Consider the following 13977-nt stretch of genomic DNA (forward strand, 5'->3'; position numbering starts at 1 on the left):
TTATCCTTGAGATTTTTGTATACCCTAAACACAAGGCAGGCTCTTCACACAAACCATTCTGGGCTGGCTCAGCAGTGACTACCATGGCAAGTGGTTTATGCATTTTTTTGTTTTTAACTGCTAACTATACGTAGTTTCTATCCTCTCTGGCCAAAAATATTAGTGAAGGCCCTGAGGTCAGAGTGTCTGGATTTGAATCTCAACTTTACTACTTACTAGCAGTGTGAGCTCAAAAAAGTTACTTAACCTTTCTGAGATGCTGTTTCCTCATTTTACATTAAGACTAATAAAAGTAGCTACCCTTTATATATATGAGATCATATATATAAAAAAAAAATTGCTTGAGTCAATTCCAATTCATAGTGACGCCACAGGACAGAGTAGAACTGAGGGCCCCATAGGGTTTCCAAGGAGTGGCTGGCGGATTCTAACTGCTGACCTTTTGATTAACAGCCATATGTCACCGTAGCTCTTAACCTCTGTGCCACCAGGACTCCCATACACATATAAAGTGCACTAAAAATTTGGCTATGGTTGAGCGACAGCAGAGTGGAATGAATAAGAGCCTCATTAACTTGTTAGACAAGCCAGGCTGCCTACCTTTGAACCCCAGGTGTATAAAAACATAAAAGTATGTGACCTCGGGCAAGTTTTTTGCTTTCTCTGTGTTGCAGCTTCTTCATAATGATAATACTCAAGAGGTTATTGTAAAGTCTGCCTTAATACATATATTTAGAATAGTGCCTGACACTTGGTTTGCACTAAAAAAAGTGTTCAGAAGAACAATTTCTCTAGAAGGTTGTATTATAGTATGAAGGAAAAACAACAATCCCAGTTCCAGGTCCCATCTTTGCTTACCCTGGTCAAGCTCTGCCACCCTAAGCCAGGTAACTTATTGCTTCTATGGTATTTGTGGCTCCAACCTAAGGCCTCCCTATACTTGGTAACTATTCCGAAATGCCTCCGAACTCCATCACAATGGTGTGGGCGACCCACACTTTAAAAGCTTATTCCCATGAAATCCAAGTTTAAAGGCCCCCCCTTTTTTTTTGTAGGTGCCCCGTCATGGCAGGTGGATTATTTTCTATTGATAAAAATTACTTTTTCGAACTTGGAACATATGACCCTGGGCTTGATGTGTGGGGTGGAGAAAATATGGAGCTCTCATTCAAGGTATCACCAAGTATTTCTCAAATTCTCTTTATAATTAACAGTTTATTAGATTTAAATGGTTTCGTTTAACTAATGTAATCAGATATGTGACTGCATCTGGGAAGAAATTTCACAGAAATTCAATGGTCTCTGGATTAATGTTTTCATAGCCCAGATGGAATTTGGGAGAATCAGTATCTGTCATGAAACTTAAAAGGGTTTTCTTAAAAATCACAGCACCGTTTCTGCATCTACAAATGGGGAAAATAATTTTCTGCCATTTGGAGTAAAATGCTTTGGGATTTGCACTAGATACAAAACAACTCTCCTGAAACATCTCTCTTTGAAGTGATAGAATCAGTCAGTAAAGGGCCAGTCCATCTTAGAGAACACAAGTGGCAGAGGTACAAAATGTACCCCTAGAGCAGCCACCAGCAGCCCAGGTGTTCCCAACAGAGCTGCTCCTTTGGCCATTTCATACAACTCTGGGTCTTTTTGCCATCACCCATTAACATCTAAGAAAACCTCAGCAGCAGCCATAGTGGAAAATGTCAGAACAGCAACCGCTTCCCCCTGGAGTTGGGTGATACATGTTACAAGGGATGTTACTTTGGGACCCCTAATAAAGAGAATGGTTTTCATGTTGTGCTCCACAAGCCTTATGGAGCTTCACAAGATATGAGAAGGAAGCGGTCAGCAAATGGAAATCCATTCCCCTTTTTTCCCTGATTTAACCAAATAGGGACTCATGTTACACATTTTATATACTGGAATTCTGTGAAGATTTCATTGGGAAGGCAAGTTTCCTCTGCAGAGTAGGAAGAAAACAAAAATTTTTTTTTTAACTACTCTAAGCTAGCCCAAAGCAATATAAAAATAAATAAATATATAAATAAACCCTATGGAGTTGAATTTCCTGTTAAAAGAGTGTTTTTAGAGGCTGAGAATACTACTTCCAATGGACAGTGGCAGGGAAGTGGCCAGGTGTTTCTTAGCATTATTATTTGCTCATGATTTGTGAGCCATCATTTGATAATAGATGCTTATCATCAAAACTGTTCCAGGTGTGGATGTGTGGTGGCGAAATTGAAATTATTCCTTGTTCCCGAGTGGGCCACATATTCCGAAATGACAATCCATATACCTTCCCCAAAGACCGGATGAAAACAGTGGAGCGGAACTTGGTGCGGGTGGCTGAGGTCTGGCTTGATGAATACAAGGAGCTCTTCTACGGCCATGGAGATCACCTCATTGACCAAGGTTTAGATGTCGGAAACCTCACCCAGCAAAGGGAACTTCGAAGGAAACTGAAATGCAAAAGCTTCAAATGGTACTTAGAGAATGTTTTTCCAGACTTGAAAGCCCCCATTGTGAAAGCTGGTGGTGTGGTAAGTTCAAGCTCCAATTTTAAATCTTACTGCATAAAAACATCTCTTTCAAAAAATGGAAAAGGATGGATTAGTACATTGTAAATACCATGAATGAGTGCAGATGGGACAAAGCCTGGGTGAGGTTGCTTTCATTGATTAATTCAGCCAATACTTACTGAGTATCGATACACTAGGCAGTATTTCAGAATTGGATTATAAAGTGGTTAATAAAATAGACTTGATCCCTGCTTTGTGGAGCTTGAAGTACGGGAGGGAAGAGAGATAATAAACAAGCAAAGTGTAAATGCAAATACAGCAGTTCTCATTTTGAGAACAGGCTACAAGCCATCAATTCTCCTACTCCAGGGTGGCCAAGTAAACCCTTTCAGAGGACGAAACTTTGAAGCCAAGATCTGAAAGAGCGTGGCAGCCATGCTCTAAAAAAGGGTGGTCTAGGCAGAGAATGCAGCTCGCTCAAAAACTCTAAGACAGGTGAAAGTTTGGGGCATTCAAGAACTGGTAAAATGGTGAACATGGTTGATGTGGTCCAGGGGTGTGAAGGAGGGAATAATAGCACAAGAGGAAGAAGGAGGGAGAGGCAGGGGTCATATCACACAGGTTCCTGTATGCGTAGCAAAAACCTTTCTTTCATTCTCTCTCTCTCTTTTCTTCTTTCTGAGAGTAACGGGAAATTATCCAGCAGTATTAAACGGTGAGATAACATAACTCAGTTAGGACTTTTAAAGATTTCAAGGAAGGGCTGAAAGATAATGGAAATTGTCAGAGAAAAGCAGAAAAAAAATTCCAGGGCACAAGGGAAGGTACAGAAAAAGAAGAAGCCAAGCTAGACAGGATCCCTGGAGGAAAAAGCCAAGAAGAAAGCAAGGAAGAGGAGAAACCAGAAGAAAGCCATTTAAAACCCATTCTAGGAATGAGTCTTAATTTGATGGCAAGACATAGGACATTTGCCATAGCATGGGTTTGGTAATGATGAATCTAAATTTGGCTCTTTCTAGGTCATTTGCACTTCTAATCTCTTTTATTGTTTTATTTCTAATTTTAGCTACAAATATTTTCAGTATTATTTAGCTTTCTGTTTTGTTTTTTTAAGTTTCACTTTTCTTCACTTAAAAGGTGCTTAGACTTGACCATTGTTAAGTCTGCTCTTTGAGGCCAAGTTTTTAAAAATTTTTCCTAGAAGGCGCATTGTACAAACCAGCCCACACCGTCTCTGCCTAGTAAATCTCCTGATGGCAATGACTTAGTAAAGCCATTCCCTTTGCCAGTGTTAGTGAAATCCTGGACGAATTTATAAAAGAGGGGACTAGCATAAAAATGTGCTCCATTTTTATAAAATTCAACTAATAAGTATATGTGACCTGTTTGTACGTAATACAGTGTATTATGAAATAACCATTTTTATAGTTCTAAAACCTGAGGAAATAAATGTAGACCACCCAAATGAGAACAAGCAAAAGCTATTTATTCAGAGTTTGCTATAGCAAGGGAGCCAGCCACCATCGCTTGGGTTTGGCAGAGACTCAAAGGCAGTCAGGGAGTAGGAAAGCTTATAGTGGAAAAAATGAACAGCTTCGGGTGTGCCTGACTAAAGTTGTCAGCACGGGCTAACTAGAAGCAGGGCATCCTGTGTGATTGGTTTGGGAGCACCGTTGGCTTTCTTGGATTAGTCCTGAGTTGGAAGCAAGGAAAAAATTATAGAAGCTGGAGTTATTGACCAAGTCCTGATCATTTGGAGCCAATTTCTACGAGGTTGTGGTTGTGGTTTGGCTTCCCAGAGCTGGTTGCTACAGAGGTTGTGGTCTGTAGTTCTATTTTTATATATATTCTATTTGTATTCTCAGTCTCTTAAACCCTAGGATAGCAGGCACTTTTTGTATGGTTCAACCTAATGTTTTATCCCATGTAGCTCAGTAGAACACCTTGGATTCATATACTGCTGAAATGTTGTTGTTGTTGTTGTTGTTAGATGTCTTCAACTCGGTTCCAACTCACAGTATCCTATAGAGAAAAAAAAAAATTTTTTTTTTTTTTTAAACTGCCCCACACAGTTTCCAAGGAGCAGCTGGTGGATTTGAACTGCCGACCTTTTGGTTAGCAGCCAAACTCTTAAACACTATGCCACTAGGGCTCTACTCAAATAATAGCATATCAAATACGACTGTGAAATAAATTCAAATTTTTAATTCCCTTCCCCAGCATGAAAAAAAAAAAAAACCCACCATAATGTTTCTTATTCTAGCAACACAGAATCTTGGCAAGAGCATTACTAAATTTTAACCACCAGAGGGAACTAAAACACTACTTTTTGCTTCCATGGTGATGCTAGTGTATATAATAAAGGTCCTGGAAATCCTGGTGGTGTAGTGGTTAAGTGCTGCGGCTGCTTACCAAAGGGTTGGCAGATGGAATCCGCCAGGCGCTCCTTGGAAACTCTATGGGGCGGTTCTACTCTGTCCAATAGGGTCGCTATGAGTCGGAATCGATTCCACGGCACTGGGTTTGGTTTTTGGTTTATAATAGGTCCCATGGGATTCTGGAGGTCGCTAAGAGTCGGAATCCACTGGAAGGCAACCGGTTTGGTGTTTTGTTTTTTTCCTACTAGTGAAACAGCCTTTTGTCGATGCCTTAACTATAATATGTCAAAATTAAGCAAATATCTTTTTAAATGATTATGACATATTGTTTCCTTTTATATTTTCCTCGCTATTTGTTGCCCTCCTTAGACAAAATTTTAACGGAAATGTCTTTTGCTCCTTTCTGAAACAACCAGTACGGAGCATTCTTACCATAAAAAAAATAAAAAATTGGGCGGCCTTTCTCCAGGTAACTGGGAGTAGGACTAATTAGACCATGATTTTAGATTCACAATTGTCTTCGTTTCCTAGAGCTATTATAACAATATACCACAAAGTGGATAGCTTTAGAGAACAGAAATTGATTTTCTCACTGTTCTGTAGTATAGGAGTCTGAAGTCCAGGCATAGGCGGGCAGGACCATTCTCTCTCTAGCCCTCTCTCCAGGAAGAGTCTTTTCTCTTTCAGTTTCTAGTAGCCCCGGGTGTTTCTCGAAGTTTCATGGCTTGCAGATACATACTCACAGGTATCTTTCTCCCTGTGTGTCTCTAACTCCATCTGTTCTCCCCTTTTATAGGCCACCACTCAGAGGGGATTAGAGCCCACCCTGCTTCAGTATGACTTTGTTAACTGCTAACATAAGTAAAACCCTATTTCCAAACAGGGTCACACTCACAGGTACAGGAGTGAAGACTTCGACATGTCTTTGTGGGAGACACAATTTAGTCTGTAACAGCAATCTTCAAAGTACCAAGAAAATAAACCCCACAGCTTCTTTTTGTTATTTGTTCCATGTTTTTCCTTCTTCTAACCTACACACTTAGAAATAAATATCCAGTAAAAGGTATTTGTTTTGCTTTGTTTTTTAATGGAAACAAATAATATCTTATTGAACTAAAAAATATTTAAACTACTAAAAGAAAGTAATCAATAATATGTATTTACACTGGATTAAACTGTTAGCAAGCAACCTGTAGTTTAACAATTCTGTGATAAACTACAGGAAATTTCCACCTCTTAAATTAGAAGATAAAATAATTCAAAGTAGCTTATTTATAACTTATTCACTGCTTGATTAAAAAAAAAAAGATTAAAATGGTTTATAATAGGAGTCAAAATAAAAATGAGAAATAAATTATAAAAATACTCACAATAAAATAAAGTTATTCACAATTCCTTAACACTTCATAGGCCATTTTGTATGAATAAAAGTTTTCCCAGTAATTTCTGTCAAAGCTTCAGATGAAGTTGGATGGGGGTGGACAGGGGATGGAAATTTTTTCTCTTTTCTAACAATGCCTTTCAGTGCTTGGAGGGATCAATTATGGGAAATAACTATACGAAAGGATGTGAAAATTAGTTAAGCCAGGGATTCCCAAACAGGATTCCAGACAATGTTGTTAGTTGTGCAGCCAAAATAAGATTCCATGGGTGAATACATCTGACAAACACCCATACTACATTCCCGCTTACATGGCAAGTGAGACGTTAGCACACTGAAGGTTCTGAAAAGAAGTTCTGGAGAAGGGCCTGTTTAGCTGTGCTGAATCAAGGGTTTTTCAAACTCTTTTGAAGGCAGTTTATTTTCTGTATATTCCATAAATGCACAATACTTATATTTATGGTTGTTAAGAACCAGAGAACAACTGGGCCACCATTTCATTTCTTTAAAAAAGCCCCATGCTTATTCCACCTTCGTGAATTTCTAGGAACTCTCCTCTGAATTTCTCAGTGGATGAATCCTGTATGCTGTGACTGCCCACATTTACTGAGGGTGAATTGTCTCCTCCCTCCCATGTTTATAATTTTAAATTGTGAACAAAGCTTTGTTTGAGGGTTTTTGATGGAGATTCTGTCCTCCTAGAATTGGTTTGTGTGTTTCTGTACCAGGCACCCCAGAAGTAACCAACCTGGTACTATTTTTATGTTTGTTTTTGTGCCTCTAAGGGTCGCCTCAAGGGTCGCATCTAATACTAGTAGTGTACTTTTGCCTCTCAAATCAAAATGAAGATTGGGGTAAGGTTTCAGATTATCAGGGAAGCTTATTAGAAACCCAAGGCCCAGGAAAATGTAATCAAGCTTCCCTGTTGTTTCCCTTGTGCTAATGGGTAAATTGCTTTTCCTAGTATGCCATTTAAGAGTCCCTCGGTGACACAACAAGTTAAGTGCTCCACTACTAGCAAAAGGTTGGTGGTTCTAACCCACCCAGAGGCCCTCGGGAGACAGACCTGGAGATCAGCTTCTGAAAGGTTGCAGACTTGAAAACCTTATGTAGAAGTTTTACTCAGCGCACATGGGGTTGCCATAAGTTGAAATCAACTCCACGGCGATTGACAACAACAGTACACCATTTCACTGAGGTTCTATCTGTTCAAGTTTTCCATCTTCACGTGGATGATCTCAATTTCAACTCTGCAGCTTATCCATGCCCACATTTTCCTCCTGTCTTCACGTGAGTGCAAGCCTCTTGCTTATCAGGATTTGCAATTTTCCCTCTGGTTCTTAGTTTTTCTGCATCTTCTGGTCCCTGAAGATTCTCCTTACTTTCCTGCAAGCTAAGCTATGCATTTAAAAGCAAGAACCAGCCCACTGACCACCCTGTTGTGATATCTGGCAACTGTGTACACTGCAAGACCAGCATTGATTCAGCTCTCTGGAATCAGAGTTCTGTGTTAGTCACCACAGGGAACAGGAAGGGACACAAATAGTGTCCCTGACGACAAAAACCTTACCATCTCCCAGCTCAAGAGGCCTTCCTGAGACATATAATTTAGACTTGGCTCTACACAGCTCTTCTAGAAATCAGAAAGTCTAAATTGCATTATTAACCCACCATCTTGTTAGCCCTGCCCCAGGAAGTCAAAGGGGGCAAGAGAATCAACATTTTTCTGCATTAAATGGTGACTTATAGAAACCTGCCTCCGTGTTTGATCTGTAAATCCATTAAAAAGCTGGGGGCCTGCCAGAAAGTGCCTTTAAGGCTGGCTCTGTATTAGCTTTCGTGACTTTCCTGTAATGAATTGTAGCTTGCCTGAGTCATTAGGAAGATTCTGACAGGGAATCAGCTGGTATCTGCTGTTCTTTGAAGGACTCAATTTATCTATGATTCAGTGCTGAAGCAGTCAAATAGCTGAAGGGGTCAGCGAGGGAACAGAGCTGGTAACTAACTGTTGGTTTGATTAAATTGCAAGGATGTGCACTGACTTCTAATACATGCATCAGGAGAACTTGAGAAAAGAAAATAACTACTTTTCACGCCATCTTTTGCTTGTTCCCCATTCTGTATTCCAGGCAAGGGTTAATTAAAAGCTTCTGTTTTCTGGTTCTTTGGCTGAATCAAAGACCTAAATTGACAGATTGAGGCTGTATTTTAGCAAGATTACATTATGTGTCTGTTAGAGATAGCAACCAAATAAAATGGTATAGTGTTAAGTAATGTTAAGCTATTAACTTAGCTATCTTTTAACCTTATTATAGTTTTAAATTCTGTATTTTCTGAACATGTCTGAACACGTCTTGTTCTATTTTTTTTTTTTCTTAATTCTCATTTTATGTTTTGCTTCCTAGCTTATTAATGTGGCCTTGGATAAATGCATTTCCATTGAAAACACCACAGCTATTCTGGAGGACTGCGATGCAAGCAGCAAGGTATGCAACCAGAGGTTTTTTGTTTTTTTTTTTTTCACCTAGGATGGTTGACAGGTGCAAGGTTGACAGGTGCAAGGTATGACACCAAGTAATTCAACGTTCAAGAAATTCATCTTTGCCCAATAGAAACCATAATTAACCTCGAAATTTCTATGTAACCATAAGCTCAGTGATAAGAGGGCAATGACCAGCAGGGTAAAGGTTGGGTACTGAAGCCAACCCACCAGGGATCCAGTCCTGGCTCCGTAGCTTACAAAAGTCTGTTTCCTTTCACAAATTACTTAAACTTTGGGTAAACGGGAGTAGCAATAGTGTACGCCTCTAGAGCTGTTGTGAGAATAGAATTAAGTGATAGATATGAAGCACTGTTATGCTTCATGTGCATATGAAGAACAACAGCTAACACTTAAACCAAAAACCAAACCCATTGCTGTCAAGTTGATTCTGACTCACAGCTACCCTAAAGGACAGAGTAGAACTGCCCCATAGGGTTTCCGAGGAACGCCTGGTAAATTCAAACTGCCGACCTTTTGGTTAGCAGCTGTAGCTCTTAACCACTATGCCACCAGGGTTTCCAAACTAACACAATGTTCACTGCTACAATAACAAAGATAAAAATATGAAAAATAACTCATAACATAGCAAGATAATAATTCAGACAATAGAGAATATATTTTAAAAATAATCACCCCAACCTAAGTTTCTGTTTCTGTCCCCCACTTCTCCTGCATCATAAAGGAGTAAGGGAAATCTCATAATCCGTGACCCATGGTGGACAACTTGACAGCAAAACTTTGACAAACTCAGATCCCAGCGGTTAGCGGTGGGAGTAGGGCCAGAGAGAGTAGAACAGAGACTCAGCGATGCTAGGGGTGAGCTCTGAGTTTTCACATTTCCTGCTCCAACATATGTCCCCTACAGTTCTACATTCTGTGGGGGCAGTTATCTGGTTTGGATGCCAAATAAGAGAGTGATCAGAAATTCTGGTATCAGTCTAAAAACCTGCAGATCACTCTTTGGTAGAGAAATTATTTTGTGGTGATAGCCTAGGCTTCCAAGACTTCTTTGCCTTAACTTAGAGATATTCCTTATATTTTTAGTATACTCCATTTCAACCTCTTAATTCTGGCACAAACAGTTAAGCGCTTGACTACTAATCCAAAAGGTTGATGGTTCGAACCCACCTAGAGGTGCCTTGGAAGACAGGCCTGGCGATCTACTTCCAAAACGTCACAGCCTTGAAAACCCTATGGAGCAGTTCTACTCTGTACATATGGGGTCCCCATGTGTTCAGATCAACTAGACAGCAACTAACACCACCACCTAAAAGACAAGGCATTTTGTAATCTCTGCTGCTATAGTTCAGCAATTGTAAATTTGTAGCTAATGGAACTGTTTCTTAATTTGAAAAAGGGAGGACACAGAGGGAAGAGTAAAATATCAAAAATTAATTGAAAGAACTTATGCTTAGCAACAATTCAAAGGTGAGATAAATTTTAGACCAAAACCACAATTTGTCCAAATATATGAAAGAAAGTATTAAATAATGCAATTTTTCAAGACTCAGATCATTGTAGTGACTTTTTGGGCCTGATAACCAAGTATTCCACATGAAAACCCCAGTTCTGTTCTCGATAACCATTAAGTCTCTCTTGGGGATGCTACTATTCAAAAGTATGAATCAGGCAGCCTCTGTCTTCCAACAACCCCATCTTCCTTTTCAGTCTTGTTGCTCATTTTTAGCATCTGCCTCATGTGGTTTGTATGAGTAATAAACAGTAAAGAAACATGAAAGATGTTAGCTTATTTTCAGGAGAATTAATAAGGCTTGCTACCAAGCCAATGACTGCAGCATTTATCAAAAACAGCTCAGAAGAAACATAAACTCTAAGACTGAACTTTCAAGCCTCATCCCTCAATTTACCTACGTCTCCTTAATCAACTTTAAAACCAGTTGAGATGTCCCTTTTCAAGATAGTATCTAGCATCTTTTAGTATCCACCAAACAAAAACTAAACCAAACCCATTGCTGTCGAGTTGGTTCTGACTCATAGCAGCCTTATGTGACAGAGTAGAACTGCCCCATAGGGTTTCCAAGAAGCAGCTGGTGGATGGAAACTGCCAACCTTTTGCTTAGCAGCCGTAGTACTTAGCCACACTCCTGATATTATATTATATATCAAGTTTCTGAAATTTTAACATGCACACAAATCACCTGGGAAGCTTGTTACAAAGCAGAGCCTATTCAGTAGGTCCATGGTGGAGCCTGAGATTCTGCATTTTCAACTAGCTCCTAGGTGATGCTGATGCTCAAAGGGCAAGAACACGCCTGATAGCCGAAATTAAATCTCAATTATATTATAAATGATTCATTATATCTCAAATACATGACACATGACTCATTAGGTAAAAGCCTTTATTTAGATTTTACCAGCTGTCTCTTTGTTTTTTCTAATAGGTCCACATTACTTTGCAAAACAGCAAATTTTCTGCAGACCCAGAGCTTTAGAGTAAATTGACCAGGCAGATAATACTAGGTTGTGAACAACTGGAGAAAATACTTACACGTATTGAAAACACAGCTCCCTGACCTGAAGCAGTATTTATTACAGACGTTGACGACCCCCCAAACTAGACTCACTGGAAGCTTCACGCAGAGCAGTTCCTACAACGTATGGGATGCTAACACAGGGACAAATTGATGATTCCTTGTCCTATCAGCAAAGATAGATTTTAACCTTTTCTATAACAGAGTAATCCTCTAGAGTCCAATAGTCTGGATAGTCTTAAACAAGGAAGTGTAATAATTCCTACAAGGAAACTATGATGGATAGCCCCAATGACTCAGGGCCCTAGGATTGGAATGTTCCATTAGTTCAAGCACCTGAGTTGTCTGGGACTCAGAACACCTGAAATTATATCCATTTTTAGATATGAACTAATGGAACTAAATAATTTTTATTATTACAACTTTTATAGAGGACTTATGTGCTAAACACTTTGTAGTCATTTCTTCAACCCTTTGAGATATTATTGCTATCCAACTTAAAGATGAGAAAAATGAGCTTAGACAATCTGAATAATTTTCCTGTAGTATCAGAACTGAAAGTGGCAGTACGAGGATTTGAATATAAAACATCTGATTACAGGATTTGAATATAAAACATCTTATCCATTGGGAAAGAAAATGATTGAAAAAGCCTCAATCTATGTTTATTGCCTGAAGTGACCCATAGTGTTATCATTTGGTCCACAGTTTCAACAATTTAATTACACCTGGTTAAGACTTATTAAACATGGAGACTGGTGTTTAGCTCCCATCCCTGACACAGGAACCCTAAGGCTGCACCCTTGTGATAACAGAAACAAAGGGCTAAAATGGCTGCATAAGTCAACATCAGTCTTTCATCCAGAACTGGTAAGCAAAATATTTGTATCTTTTCTTTACCACAAATTCAACTTTCAATCAAAAAGAACATAAAATGTTTTTTGTCAGCTTCCTCAATCGGAAGCTTTAAATGTGTTTGTGACAATAGTGCAGTGTAAAAGTTCACACAGACAAATAGATATTTTTTGTAAATTGTCAAGTCCTTTCTTTTCTTTCATGAAATCTTTCAAACCAGTGATTTTAAATAGAAGTCACCAGATTCTTTTGGGTATATTGCTGTCATCATCTTTGCTTCAAAAAGTCATTTGCTTCAGTCAGTCAACAATGTAAAAAGTAAGGCTCATTGCTAGAATTGATTCTCGTTGCATACCAGATAAGCTTATAGGGAGAGGATATGGGGGAAAGCAAGAAGCAGAGTGCTTCTGACAAGCCCTGCACTTTAGTGTGAATCTGTTTCCTCATTCTGCCCCTTTCCTGGTCCCCAGAGACCTGGGCTCTCGGTAGTGGCCTGGAGCCTACTTGCACAAGCTGGCAGGAGCTAACTGTGTGCATCACTCCCCAACTTTGCATTCAGTGGTGCCGGGTTGGTAATTTGAAACCAGCAATGGTGGGAGTATTTACACCACGGAAATTGGTAGTAGGTGCTACAAATCAGGGCATGTTTTCCAGAGATCCAGTTGTTACTATTTACCAGAACACCTCTGCTACCCTATTCACTCTCAAAGCCCTCTCAGTCTTCCCCAATTATATCTTAACAGGACACAAATTCATAACTTTCGGTGTAGGATATTGGGGTGGTAGGAATAATTTCAAGTCTGCCTTCTCAAATTTCCTAATATCGCACTCTCAGGTAACCACCAAATCTGCTGAATGCATTGGGTATCTGGAAACCATCATTTTGCCCAGGGCTGGCCCCAAAGTAACCCCAGTTTTTTTTACTTGGCATTCCTCCATTCCTTTTGTTGGCACAGATAGTCGCTGTTCTCTTCATGACTTTTTTTTTTTTTTTTTTCCTGATCAGGGCCAAAATCCCTGAGCCTGAACAACACATTTGCCAATCTTCTTCCCATTAGTCTCTTTTCTTTTTCAGTTCCTTCAGGATGTTTCCCACCCCCTCTCAGGAAAAAACTAGGAATTGCTAGTACATAAGTTATTGATTTTATTTTGCATACTTCTAGGGAAATACATAAATATCTACTGAATAAATTAAATCGTACCTTCTCCTTACCCCTGTGCCATAGATAAGAGAAGCAGAGAGAAAGTGAGAGAGAGAGAATGAGATTAAGAACATATTCTTCATCTCCAGAAGTGAATTGGTTATGGGAGAAGATTTCAGGCTGGTGATGAAAATTTTGGGGAGCAGGTAGCCCTTAAATCATATGGAGCTTATTTACAAATTGGTTTGGCCCCATTGAGAACTCAAGTCTTAATTAGCTGATTTCCATATAGGCCCAATTTTCATCCCCCTAGATATTAAGACGATTTAGTAGACAAGACAATTTAATTAAGGTAGCAGAAATTAGAAATCTGTTCCCCTGCCTTGTTTGTGACTATGACTTTGTGATATATAGCTGCCTTCTGCCTTTGTTTTTGACCTTCTGCCTTTGGATGCTGCTAGGAGTCAGGTGGATAAATATCTTGACAGTTGACTTTTTTCTTTATCTTTTCAGTACCATTTATACTAAACCTCCTAAATCCCCCAAGACATGTAATCTTAAAGAACAAAAGAAATTGAGAAATAGCAACATGTCTTTCCATTTCGAAAGCATGAAATGTTGTGAGCTTCATGCAAGAAGGGAGGTAATAGTGAATTTGACCCTGGATA

General features: G+C 39.3%; 1 protein-coding gene across 1 annotated transcript in view; it reads left to right on the top strand.

Moving 5' to 3' along the window:
- The window catches only part of GALNT5 (polypeptide N-acetylgalactosaminyltransferase 5), a 49636-nt gene that overhangs the window by 32194 nt on the left and 3465 nt on the right, over positions 1–13977 (top strand). Inside the window, exons 6-9 of the mRNA XM_049887270.1 lie at positions 1056–1173; positions 2217–2540; positions 8684–8764; positions 12021–12182. Coding sequence (XP_049743227.1) covers positions 1056–1173; positions 2217–2540; positions 8684–8764; positions 12021–12182 — 685 coding nt within the window. The remainder of the gene's footprint in view (positions 1–1055; positions 1174–2216; positions 2541–8683; positions 8765–12020; positions 12183–13977) is intronic.

The sequence above is a fragment of the Elephas maximus genome, chromosome 6, assembly GCF_024166365.1.
Source record: "Elephas maximus indicus isolate mEleMax1 chromosome 6, mEleMax1 primary haplotype, whole genome shotgun sequence".
Lineage (NCBI taxonomy): Eukaryota > Metazoa > Chordata > Mammalia > Proboscidea > Elephantidae > Elephas > Elephas maximus.